General features: G+C 49.3%; 1 protein-coding gene across 1 annotated transcript in view; it reads right to left on the bottom strand.

Moving 5' to 3' along the window:
- Nucleotides 1-308: 308 nt before the first annotated feature.
- LOC135530932 (tropomodulin-3-like) overlaps nucleotides 309-11618 on the bottom strand; it is an 11485-nt gene continuing 175 nt past the window's right edge. The window contains exons 1-3 of the mRNA XM_064959100.1: nucleotides 11615-11618; nucleotides 1787-2000; nucleotides 309-548 (exon numbers count right to left, since the gene is read on the bottom strand). The exon at nucleotides 11615-11618 is cut by the window's right edge and continues 175 nt beyond it. Of these exons, the coding sequence (XP_064815172.1) occupies nucleotides 309-548; nucleotides 1787-1912 (366 nt within the window). The 5' untranslated portion in view covers nucleotides 1913-2000; nucleotides 11615-11618. The remainder of the gene's footprint in view (nucleotides 549-1786; nucleotides 2001-11614) is intronic.

The raw sequence follows: 11618 nt of genomic DNA on the forward strand, positions 1-11618 counted from the left end.
CAGTGCAGTAATGCTGGTGTTTCTAGCTCCAACAGTGTAGTAATGCTGGTGTTTCTAGCTCCAACAGTGTAGTAATGCTGGTGTTTCTAGCTCCAACAGTGTAGTAATGCTGGTGTTTCTAGCTCCAACAGTGCAGTAATGCTGGTGTTCCTCTCTCCAGAGAAAGACAACATCATCTCTGTCTTTATACTCCAGGGCCTCCTACCTTTCCTCTCTCCAGAGAAAGACACAACATCATCTCTGTCTTTATACTCCAGGGCCTCCTACCTTTCCTCTCTCCAGAGAAAGACACAACATCATCTCTGTCTTTATACTCCAGGGCCTCCTACCTTTCCTCTCTCCAGAGAAAGACACAACATCATCTCTTTCTTTATACTCCAGGGCCTCCTACCTTTCCTCTCTCCAGAGAAAGACACAACATCATCTCTGTCTTTATACTCCAGGGCCTCCTTCTCCAGAAAACTGAGTAGCTTCTCTCTGCTGTAGGGGCCGGTGGCTGCTTTCACTGTGTGGTCCTTTTGACGCATCGACGCTGGCAGCAATGCATTCTGGGGGGGGGGGAGACACAGAGGGGTGGATACATGGGTTTATTGACTGATTGATCAATTGGTAATTGGTGAATTCATGTGCCATGTTTAAAAACATTAGGGCTGCATTTGGTGCCGTGTGGTGTTGAGTGGAGTTCCTATGGTTGCCTGGTTAGTGGACTCCCCTCCTTCATGCTGTGTATAAGTGAAAGACCAGAAGAATGTTTAAGATGTTCTCTACTTGAGATGTAACAACACATTGGCCTCGTCCCAATACTTCTGTTGAGGTGTATTGTGTAATATCACAAATAAGTGGCTGTTGTACCTCACACTCTGGCCCTTGGAAAGGAAAATTAACCTCACTAAGTCCTGGAAGGGTTTGACTACTCTGCTCCTCCTCTACTCTGCTACGCCTCCTCCTCTACTCTGCTGCACCTCCTCCTCCTCTACTCTGCTGCACCTCCTCCTCCTCTACTCTGCTGCACCTCCTCTACTCTGCTGCACCTCTTCCTCCTCTACGCCTCCTCCTCCTCTACTCTGCTGCACCTCCTCCTCCTCTACGCCTCCTCCTCCTCTACTCTGCTGCACCTCCTCTCTACTCTGCTGCACCTCTTCCTCCTCTACGCCTCTTCCTCCTCTACTCTGCTGCACCTCCTCCTCCTCTACGCCTCCTCCTCCTCTACTCTGCTGCACCTCCTCCTCCTCTCCACGCCTCCTCTACTCTGCTGCACCTCCTCCTCCTCTACTCTGCTGCACCTCCTCCTCCTCTACTCTGCTGCACCTCCTCCTCCTCTACTCTGCTGCACCTCCTCCTCCTCTACGCCTCCTCCCCTTCTACTCTGCTGCGCCTCCTCCTCCCCCTCTACTCTGCTGCGCCTCCTCCGCTGCGCCTCCTCCTCTACTCTGCTGCGCCTCCTCCTCCTACTCTGCTGCGCCTCCTCCTCCTACTCTGCTGCACCTCCTCCTCCACTCTGCCTCCTCTACTCTGCTGCGCCTCCTCCTCCCCCTCTACTCTGCTGCGCCTCCACCTCCGCCTCTACTCTGCTGCACCTCCTCCTCTACTCTGCTGCGCCTCCTCCTCTACTCTGCTGCGCCTCCTCCTCCTCCTCCTCCTCCTCTACTCTGCGTGCAAATCAACATAGAAAAGCTTGGCAGACTGGGAGGTTAAAAGTTGATAAGAATGAGATGTCTGTCTGGCGAACAAGGAGAAAACACAAGGACGACAGAAACAGAGAGACTCCTCCCCCTCCCCTCCATACCTCTGGGTCCATCTCCTCCAGGGCAGTCTCCAGTTGTTTGAGTTCCTGCTCTGACAGGTTGTTAAGGATCTCATCCTCGTCAATCTCCTTGTACTTCTCCAGGTCTTTCTTAAACGACAATGCCATGTTCTCTCTCTGCTACACCAACCGCAGACCGGGGTGTCTGTCTGTGTCCCTCTGGGTCCAAGTGTCACGCCTAGGGGCAGGTAATCTGCTAGAGACACAGAGGGATGGAGACAGAGATGAGGCAGAGAGGCAGGCAGGCAGAGAGGCAGGCAGAGGCAGGCAGAGAGGCAGGCAGACAGAGAGGCAGGCAGACAGAGAGGCAGGCAGACAGAGAGGCAGGCAGACAGAGAGGGAGGCAGGCAGACAGCGAGGCAGGCAGACAGCGAGGCAGGCAGCGAGGCAGGCAGAGAGAGAGAGGCAGGCAGAGAGAGAGGCAGGCAGCAAGGCAGGCAGCAAGGCAGGCAGAGAGAGAGAGGCAGGCAGAGAGAGAGGCAGGCAGAGAGAGAGGCAGGCAGAGAGAGAGGCAGGCAGAGAGAGAGGCAGGCAGAGAGGATGATAACATGTGAGTTAGTGGGATCAAAGTAGGTGATGTAATTAAAGCCAGTCAGACAGCGTCTGTCCTCCGGTCTTAAACATCACATAAACTGGGTGGTTCCAGTCCTGGATGCTGATTGGCTGAAAGCTGTGGTATATCAGACCGTATATCACGGGTACGACAAACAAATAGCTTTTTACCTTTCTAATTATATTGATAACCAGTTTATAATAACAATAAGGCACTTCTGGGATTTGTGTTATATGGCCAATATCGGTGTGTTGGACTAGTAACGGAAAGGTTGCTGGATCGAATCCCAGAGCTGACAAGGTACAAATCTGTCGTTCTGCCCCTGAACAGGCAGTTAACCTGCTGTTCCCCGGTAGGCCGTCATTGTCAATAAGAATTTGTTCTTAACTGACTTCCCTAGTTAAATAAATGTTAAATAAAACTAATCATCAAGCCCTTGACTAGTCTGGGACAACAACGTGCTGCTGGAGGCACAGGAGGACCGGAGTTGGGAAACATGGGTGTAAACTAAAGTTGAGTGGAGTTTAATCTTCCGTGACCTTGGCACGGCGGTCATTTTATTTCTAATGCGCAGCAGTCTGGGTGGAGCTGTGTGGTTTAGAGGGAACATTGTTCTCTCTCTCTCTGTTCTGTTCTCTCTCCCACATCGTCTCTCTCTCATCGTCTCTCTCTCTCTCTGTACCCCCCCCTGTTCTGGTCTGGTCTCTCTCCCTGTTCTGGTCTGGTCTCTCTCCCTGTTCTGGTCTGGTCTCTCTCCCTGTTCTGGTCTGGTCTCTCTCCCTGTTCTGGTCTGGTCTCTCTCCCTGTTCTGGTCTGGTCTCTCTCCCTGTTCTGGTCTGGTCTCTCTCCCTGTTCTGGTCTGGTTCCCTGTTCTGGTCTGGTCTCTCTCCCTGTTCTGGTCTGGTCTCTCTCCCTGTTCTGGTCTGGTCTCTCTCCCTGTTCTGGTCTCTCTCTCTCTCTGTTCTGGTCTCTCTCTCTCTCTCTGTTCTGGTCTCTCTCTCTGTTCTGGTCTCTCTCTCTCTCTGTTCTGGTCTCTCTCTCTCTCTCTGTTCTGGTCTCTCTCTCTCTTCTCTGTTCTGGTCTCTCTCTCTCTCTCTGTTCTGGTCTCTCTCTCTCTCTCTGTTCTGGTCTCTCTCTCTCTGTTCTGGTCTCTCTCTCTCTGTTCTGGTCTCTCTCTCTCTCTGTTCTGGTAAAGTACCACAGTGTGTGAGTCATAATATCCAGAAACCCTAGCGGTCAAACAGGGAAATGGTTCCAGACGTTTCTCCACCATTTATTTTTCCCCATCGGGGATTTTTTTAGAAACACGTAAAATAAGGTCTGTGTTGTGTGTCGGCTTCCCCTGGGGTGATGTTTTGATTACTGTGTAAATCTCTCTCAGACAAAGTGACTTGGCCTGTATTTACCTCCCAAAAATGAAATGCTAATTAGCTGCTAATGTGGCTATCATAAAGAACTACAAATACCATGATGATCTGGACCAGACTGACGAATTGAGGCAAAGGTAGAAATCCAGGGATTAACTATCTAAATGTATTCATGAATAAACTGTCTACATTTCTTTCAAATTGACAATTCTGTGAACCGTCTTGTGCATGTTTTAAATTGACACAATACCTGTTAGTAAAGGTGTCAGCTAGAGATGACCTACAGGATCTATACCTGTTAGTAAAGGTGTCAGCTCGATAGGATAAGTAATCCTTCTCACCCCCCCCCCCCCCCCTTAAATGACTTAGATGCACTATTGTAAAGTGGCTGTTCCACTGGATGTCAGAAGGTGAATTCACCAATTTGTAAGTCGCTCTGGATAAGAGCGTCTGCTAAATGACTTAAATGTAAATGTAATGTAAATGAGATGACCTACAGGAGCATGCTGGGATTTGTAGTTTTGCACGATGTCTACTTTAAATACTAATTAGCAATTCAGAATTGGAGAGTAAATATATTGATAAAATACACATTTTAAATGAATTGTAGAAAAACAATTGGAAACATTTCCCTGTTTGACCGCTAGGTTTTATGGGTATTATAACACCTCCACTGTGGTGCTCTATAGCAGGCGGTTAACAGAGGAATAACAGGCTCACTCTGCCCTACTGGAAAGTAAATGAGAGCAGATGAAATGTCAGCATTCATGATGATAGTAATGTTGATCGCATCCATCGCTGGCTATTGATGATGCAAATCAGGTTCTGAAGACTGGGAGAACGCGGGTCACGTCCGAGTCCAGTCCACGGCCTGATAATACCAGACCAGGTAGGACTCCCTCCTGAATAAGTTCCAGACGATCTATTCTAATAGGTTATAGGCCGTGTTTAAATCTAGCGTAGGCCTAACTAAGCCCTGAACCAGGAGTTAAATATCCATGATGGTAAAAGCCAACTAACTGCAGACAGTTTATCTGTGGGATAACAACACGTGTTTCAGTCCCCTGTTGGAACGACCGCCAGCTATCAAGGTCTAGAAAACCCTTTCTGACAGAAAACATTCCGACATTGTAGAGCCAAATCCACAACACAGACACACCCATCAGTATCTAAACCACCTGACTGTTAGCCTCTGAGTTCCATTAGCTGAGACTGGAAGACAGTGGCCACGAGGGTTGACTGGAGACCACGGACGTGTAGACTAATCTGCACACCTATCAGTATCTAAACCACCTGACTGTTAGCCTCTGAGTTCCATTAGCTGAGACTGGAAGACAGAGTGGCCAGCGAGGGTTGACTGGAGACCACAGACTTGTAGACTAATCTGCACACCTATCAGTATCTAAACCACCTGACTGTTAGCCTCTGAGTTCCATTAGCTGAGACTGGAAGACAGAGTGGCCAGCGAGGGTTGACTGGAGACCACGGACGTGTAGACTAATCTACACACACGTCATTCTCTTACCACAATGTCAACTCAGCTCTTACCTCATCTATCTACTTTCTCTCTGTCGTCAACACCACCTTCACACTTAACCACTCACACAGGTTATAAAACCCATACTAATGGCTGTTCTTCTGTCTCCTCCAGGACCCTCCAAGTGATGAGGTGGAGTAGACAGTCCAGACAGGAGTAATGGAGCATGGAAGGGAGGTAATGGTGGTAATGGTCTGGGAGGATCCATTAGTAGAGTCTGGTTGATTCCATTCTCCGAGCTCTACTAATCATCCTAGGCAACAGCAGATATCTCAGAGCCAATAACATCACCACAACCAGCCTCTCTAGTTATAGATGTACAGTACACAGAGCCAATAACACCCCCACAACACACTACAACCAGCCTCTCTAGTTATAGATGTACAGTACACAGAGCCAATAACACCCCCACAACACACTACAACCAGCCTCTCTAGTTATAGATGTACAGTACACAGAGCCAATAACACACCCACAACAACCAGCCTCTCTAGTTATAGATGTACAGTACACACACACTGTTACATTCTCCAGTTTCTGTGTTTTGGGTTTGTTTGTGTACACACACACACACACACACACACACACACACACACACACCACTACTCAGGCTCCCCACGTCCAAACTAAAACACGACACACCTTTGAGGGAAAAGTCACGAGCTGGCTGTATGCAAAGTCATGCTCACCTCAGTCACCTGTTTACTGCAGAAACTGTCCAGATATACAGGGACTTCACAAGGTCAGGAGAAACTGTCCAGATATACAGGGACTTCACAAGGTCAGGAGAAACTGTCCAGATATACAGGGACTTCACAAGGTCAGGAGAAACTGTCCAGATATACAGGGACTTCACAAGGTCAGGAGAAACTGTCCAGATATACAGGGACTTCACAAGGTCAGGAGAAACTGTCCAGATATACAGGGACTTCCACAAGGTCAGGAGAAACTGTCCAGATATACAGGGACTTCCACAAGGTCAGGAGAAACTGTCCAGATATACAGGGACTTCCACAAGGTCAGGAGAAACTGTCCAGATATACAGGGACTTCACAAGGTCAGGAGAAACTGTCCAGATATACAGGGACTTCCACAAGGTCAGGAGAAACTGTCCAGATATACAGGGACTTCACAAGGTCAGGAGAAACTGTCCAGATATACAGGGACTTCCACAAGGTCAGGAGAAACTGTCCAGATCATAGAAACTGTCCAGGGATTCCACAAGGTCAGGAGAAACTGTATGAGAGGTTTAGGTTCATGTCCCACCCTCTGTGGGCCCCACCCTCCGTGGGCCCTACATGTCCCACCCTCCGTGGGCCCTACATGTCCCACCCTACGTGGGCCCTACATGTCCCACCCTACGTGGGCCCTACATGTCCCACCCTACGTGGGCCCTACATGTCCCCTCATGGGCCCTACATGTCCCCATCTCCCCATATCCCCCTCATATCTCCCTACATGTCCCACCCTACGTGGGCCCTACATGTCCTCCTCATCTCTCCCATATCTCTCCCTATCATCTCTCCCATATCCCCTCATATCTCTCCTTATCATCTCTCCCATATCCCCTCATATCTCTCCTTATCATCTCTCCCATATGTCTCCCATATCCCCTCATATCTCTCCTTATCATCTCTCCCATATCTCTCCCATATCCATCCCATATCATCTCTCCCATATCCCCTCATATCTCTCCTTATCATCTCTCCCATATCCCCTCATATCTCTCCCATATCCATCCCATATCATTTCTCCCATATCCCCTCATATCTCTCCTTATCATCTCTCCCATATCTCTCCTTATCATCTCTCCCATATCTCTCCCATATCCCCTCATATCCATCCCATATCATCTCTCCCATATCCCCTCATATCTCTCCTTATCATCTCTCCCATCTCTCTCCATATCATCTCTCCCATATCCCCTCATATCTCTCCATATCATCTCTCCCATATCCCCTCATATCTCTCCTTATCATCTCTCCCATCTCTCCTTATCATCTCTCCCATATCCCCTCATATCTCTCCCATATCCATCCCATATCATCTCTCCCATATCCCCTCATATCTCTCCTTATCATCTCTCCCATATCCCCTCATATCCCTCCTTATCATCTCTCCCATATCCACTCATATCTCTCCTCCAATCCCTCCTCCATCCTGCTCTCTTCTCTGTTCTCCTCTTTCCCTCCCTCCTCCGTCCTGCTCTCTTCTCTGTTCCTTTCTTTCCCTCCCTCCTCCATCCTGCTCTCTTCTCTTCTATCCCTCCCTCATCCATCCTGCTCTCTTCTCTGTTCTCTTCCATCCCTCCCTCCTCTGTCCTGCTCTCTCTGTTCTCTTCTTTCCCTCCCTCCTCCATCCTGCTCTCTTCTCTTCTATCCATCCCTCCTCCATCCTGCTCTCTTCTGTTCTCTTCTATCCCTCCCTCCTCCGTCCTGCTCTCTTCTCTGTTCCCTTCCTTCCCTCCCTCCTCCATCCTGCCCTCTTCTCTGTTCTCTTCTATCCCTCCCTCCTCCGTCCTGCTCTCTTCTCTGTTCCCTTCTATCCCTCCCTCCTCCGTCCTGCTCTCTTCTCTGTTCCCTTCTTTCCCTCCCTCCTCCATCCTGCTCTCTTCTCTGTTCCCTTCTTTCCCTCCCTCCTCCGTCCTGCTCTCTTCTCTGTTCGCTTCTTTCCCTCCCTCCTCCGTCCTGCTCTCTTCTCTGTTCGCTTCTTTCCCTCCCTCCTCCATCCTGCTCTCTTCTCTGTTCTCTTCTATCCCTCCCTCCTCCATCCTGCTCTCTTCTCTGTTCTCTTCTATCCCTCCCGCCTCCGTCCTGCTCTCTTCTCTGTTCTCTTCTATCCCTCCCGCCTCCGTCCTGTTCTCTTCTCTGTTCTCTTCTTTCCCTCCCTCCTCCGTCCTGCTCTCTTCTCTGTTCTCTTCTTTCCCTCCCTCCTCCATCCTGCTCTCTTCTCTGTTCCCTTCTTTCCCTCCCTCCTCCGTCCTGCTCTCTTCTCTGTTCTCTTCTTTCCCTCCCTCCTCCGTCCTGCTCTCTTCTCTGTTCCCTTCTTTCCCTCCCTCCTCCATCCTGCTCTCTTCTCTGTTCCCTTCTTTCCCTCCCTCCTCCGTCCTGCTGTCTTCTCTGTTCTCTTCTATCCCTCCCTCCTCCATCCTGCTCTCTTCTCTGTTCTCTTCTATCCCTCCCTCCTCCGTCCTGCTCTCTTCTCTGTTCTCCTCTCTGCTCTGCTGGTGTGGGACACTCCCTTCTAGAGTGGCTGGGGAAAGGCAGAGCATGATGAAAAACAGATGGAGCAGAGGTGAGAGGCAAACAGGAAGAGAGAGAGAGAGTGAGGTAAAGAGGGAGGAATGGAAGGATGAGATGCTGACAGGGCAGTCACTGCGGTGGTAAAACAACAAACATGAAATGAAATGTGGATTGAGGGAGGTGGGGTTGGAGGAGGTACAAAGTGGTACTTTAAAAAAGCTGCAGCTCTCTCTCCCCCCCCCTCTCCCTCCCTCTCTCCCTCCCTCCCCCTCTCCCTCCTCGTCTGTCCTCTCCTCTATTTCTGCTACAGCTCACCGGTTGGACACGAACACACTATCCCCTCACTACCCACAGTCTGCAGACTCACACTATCCCCTCACTACCCACAGTCTGCAGACTCTACCCACTATCCCCTCACTAGACTCTACCCCCACAGTCTGCAGACTCTACCCACTATCCCCTCACTACCCACAGTCTGCAGACTCTACCCACACAGGCACCTTTGAGGGTTGAAGTCAAGAAGTGTCCCCCAGGACTGGGCAGCGTGACAGAAGTTAGTGTCCTCTCCAACCTCTGCTCGGCGGCGAACAGAAACAACATGGCAGAGAATTCCCCCCACAAACCGTGTAAATAATCACACCTTCCCAACTCCAGATGGTAGAAGTATGAGCATCCTGCTAACAGGCTAATAACATGCTGATTTCTCCCTCTGTTGGAGCGGACAGAAGTAGAAGAAGTACCAGAGAACTAACAGGCTAATAACATGCTGATTTCTCCCTCTGAGCAGTAGAACCAGACCTGATTATCCTGCTAACAGGCTAATAACATGCTGATTTCTCCCTCTGTTGGAGCGGACAGAAGTAGAACCGGCTGAGCAGTACCAGACCTGATTATCCTGCTAACAGGCTAATAACATGCTGATTTCTCCCTCTGTTGGAGCGGACAGAAGTAGAACCGGCTGAGCAGTACCAGACCTGATTATCCTGCTAACAGGCTAATAACATGCTGATTTCTCCCTCTGTTGGAGCGGACAGAAAGAACCGGCTGAGAACCTGATTATCCTGCTGAGCATTTCTCCCTCTGTACCAGACCTGATTATCCTGCTAACCGGCTGATATTCACACACAACATGCTGAGTTGGCATCTCTGAGCCTGTTAACCTGCTCTGGATCAGCTGAAGCTAACGCATTTGTTGTTGTCGTGTAGGAGACGGACGGACTTCCGACAGACAGACAGACAGACAGACAGACAGACAGACAGATAAGAGACAGACAGACAGACAGACAGACAGACAGACAGACAGACAGAACACACTGCCCTCGCTTGGATGAAAGTCTGCTAAAAGGCATCTCTCTCAAGTGAACGGCACTACGACCTCTTTGTCTTTATACTGCAGACAGAACTAATGTCCCCCAGGAATGGGCGGAGTGACAGAACTGTCCCCCGGGACTGGGCGGCGTGACAGAACTGCCCCCTACGACTGGGCGGAGTGACAGTACTACCACCTACGACTGGGCGGCGTGACAGAACTGCCCCCTACGACTGGGCGGAGTGACAGTACTACCCCCTACGACTGGGCGGCGTGACAGAACTGTCCCCCAGGACTGGGCGGCGTGACAGAACTGTACCCTAGAACTGGGCGGCGTGACAGAAGTTAGTGTTTTTCTCTTTAACGGTAAAGCTTAGAGTCTGGAGGGGACATGCTGATTGTAGATCTGTGCCTGTGATCAACTTCACCCCTGGGCTAACTCACACGTTTCAGAACTGTCCCCCAGGACTGGGCTTATAAAGACAAAGGCTGTCCTAGACGGCTCGGGCCACACCCTGCACTCAGAACAAAGCCGTGTTGTGACCAAGAGATGCAGTCTTTCAGGTGGCACATAAGGATTGGAAGCTACTAAATAAGCACCTTTTGTGGAGGGCTGCTGAACCAGGGGTGTATCACAGGGCATGAGGCATTGTTTCTGCTGCTACTAACAATGGAGGTGCACGCGCACACACACACACACACACACACATACACACACACACACACACACACACACACACACCTTGTTTACATGGTAAACAGTCTGAAATGCATGACAACCATGCCGATTTGAGTTGAGCAAGACCCACGTTTAACTGAGTCACCTCTGTAAAACCTTACAGTTAAGATGGGCAGCTAGCTAGCTGAGTGAATTTCAACACGGATTGGTTTGTTGTTCTGACAACGACAGACTATACCGGTTGTCCTCGGCGCATGTGACAAATAAACGGTGATTTGACAGACAGGCGCGGCCCTGTTGCGACAGGGAGGTGGCGTACTGTGGTCCACAGGTCCTGTAGCGATGCTGTAGGACCTTGATCAACAACAACAAATACTAACTTGGCAATGTCCTAAAACATACAAGCTGTAACGTTAGGAGGTAAATTAATTCACACTAGCTAGCTAGTATAATAACAAGATGTATTTATTTCACCAGTTTTCTATATCATTCTGATTCAGTAGCTACGGACTATTTAGACCAAATAAATTATGATTTATTTGGTCGAAATAACTAGGTAACTAACTGTCTGTCTGATAATATAACTAGGTAACTAACTTAGCTGATTAGCTAACTAGAGATGAGGAACAGAGCTAAGAGGGCAATGGTGACAAAGTTATTACCAAAGACATTGGAGATAAGAGGAGAGAGCAAGAAAACATAAACTAGGGCGTATTCATTACGCCCATTCTGTTGCAAATCGTTTCCTAAACGGAAGCAAATCGAACGAATAGAAACTCCCGTCTTGTTCAGGTAAACGGTAAACAGTTTCCGTAACGAATACGCCCCTGAACTGCATACACAGTCCAACATCATCCCATAACTAGCTGGCTAACTACAGCTATCAGTCACAGATTTATCCGCATCGGATCATTAGGTAGATACCAAATATGTCAACAACACACAAACACCAAGCTTGCATCTCTCTCACTGGCAGACCGAGAAACAAGAAACGTCAGCTAACTTAGCATAGCCAGATAGCTAACTGGCTAGCGAAATAGTGAAATGGCCACACGATTGCTGTAGCTAACGTTAGATAGCGGACAAAACGATTCACAAATGTGTAACCTCGATGGATGCTCACCTGA

Source organism: Oncorhynchus masou, unplaced genomic scaffold, assembly GCF_036934945.1.
Source record: "Oncorhynchus masou masou isolate Uvic2021 unplaced genomic scaffold, UVic_Omas_1.1 unplaced_scaffold_1462, whole genome shotgun sequence".
In the NCBI taxonomy this organism is placed as follows: Eukaryota; Metazoa; Chordata; class Actinopteri; order Salmoniformes; family Salmonidae; genus Oncorhynchus; species Oncorhynchus masou.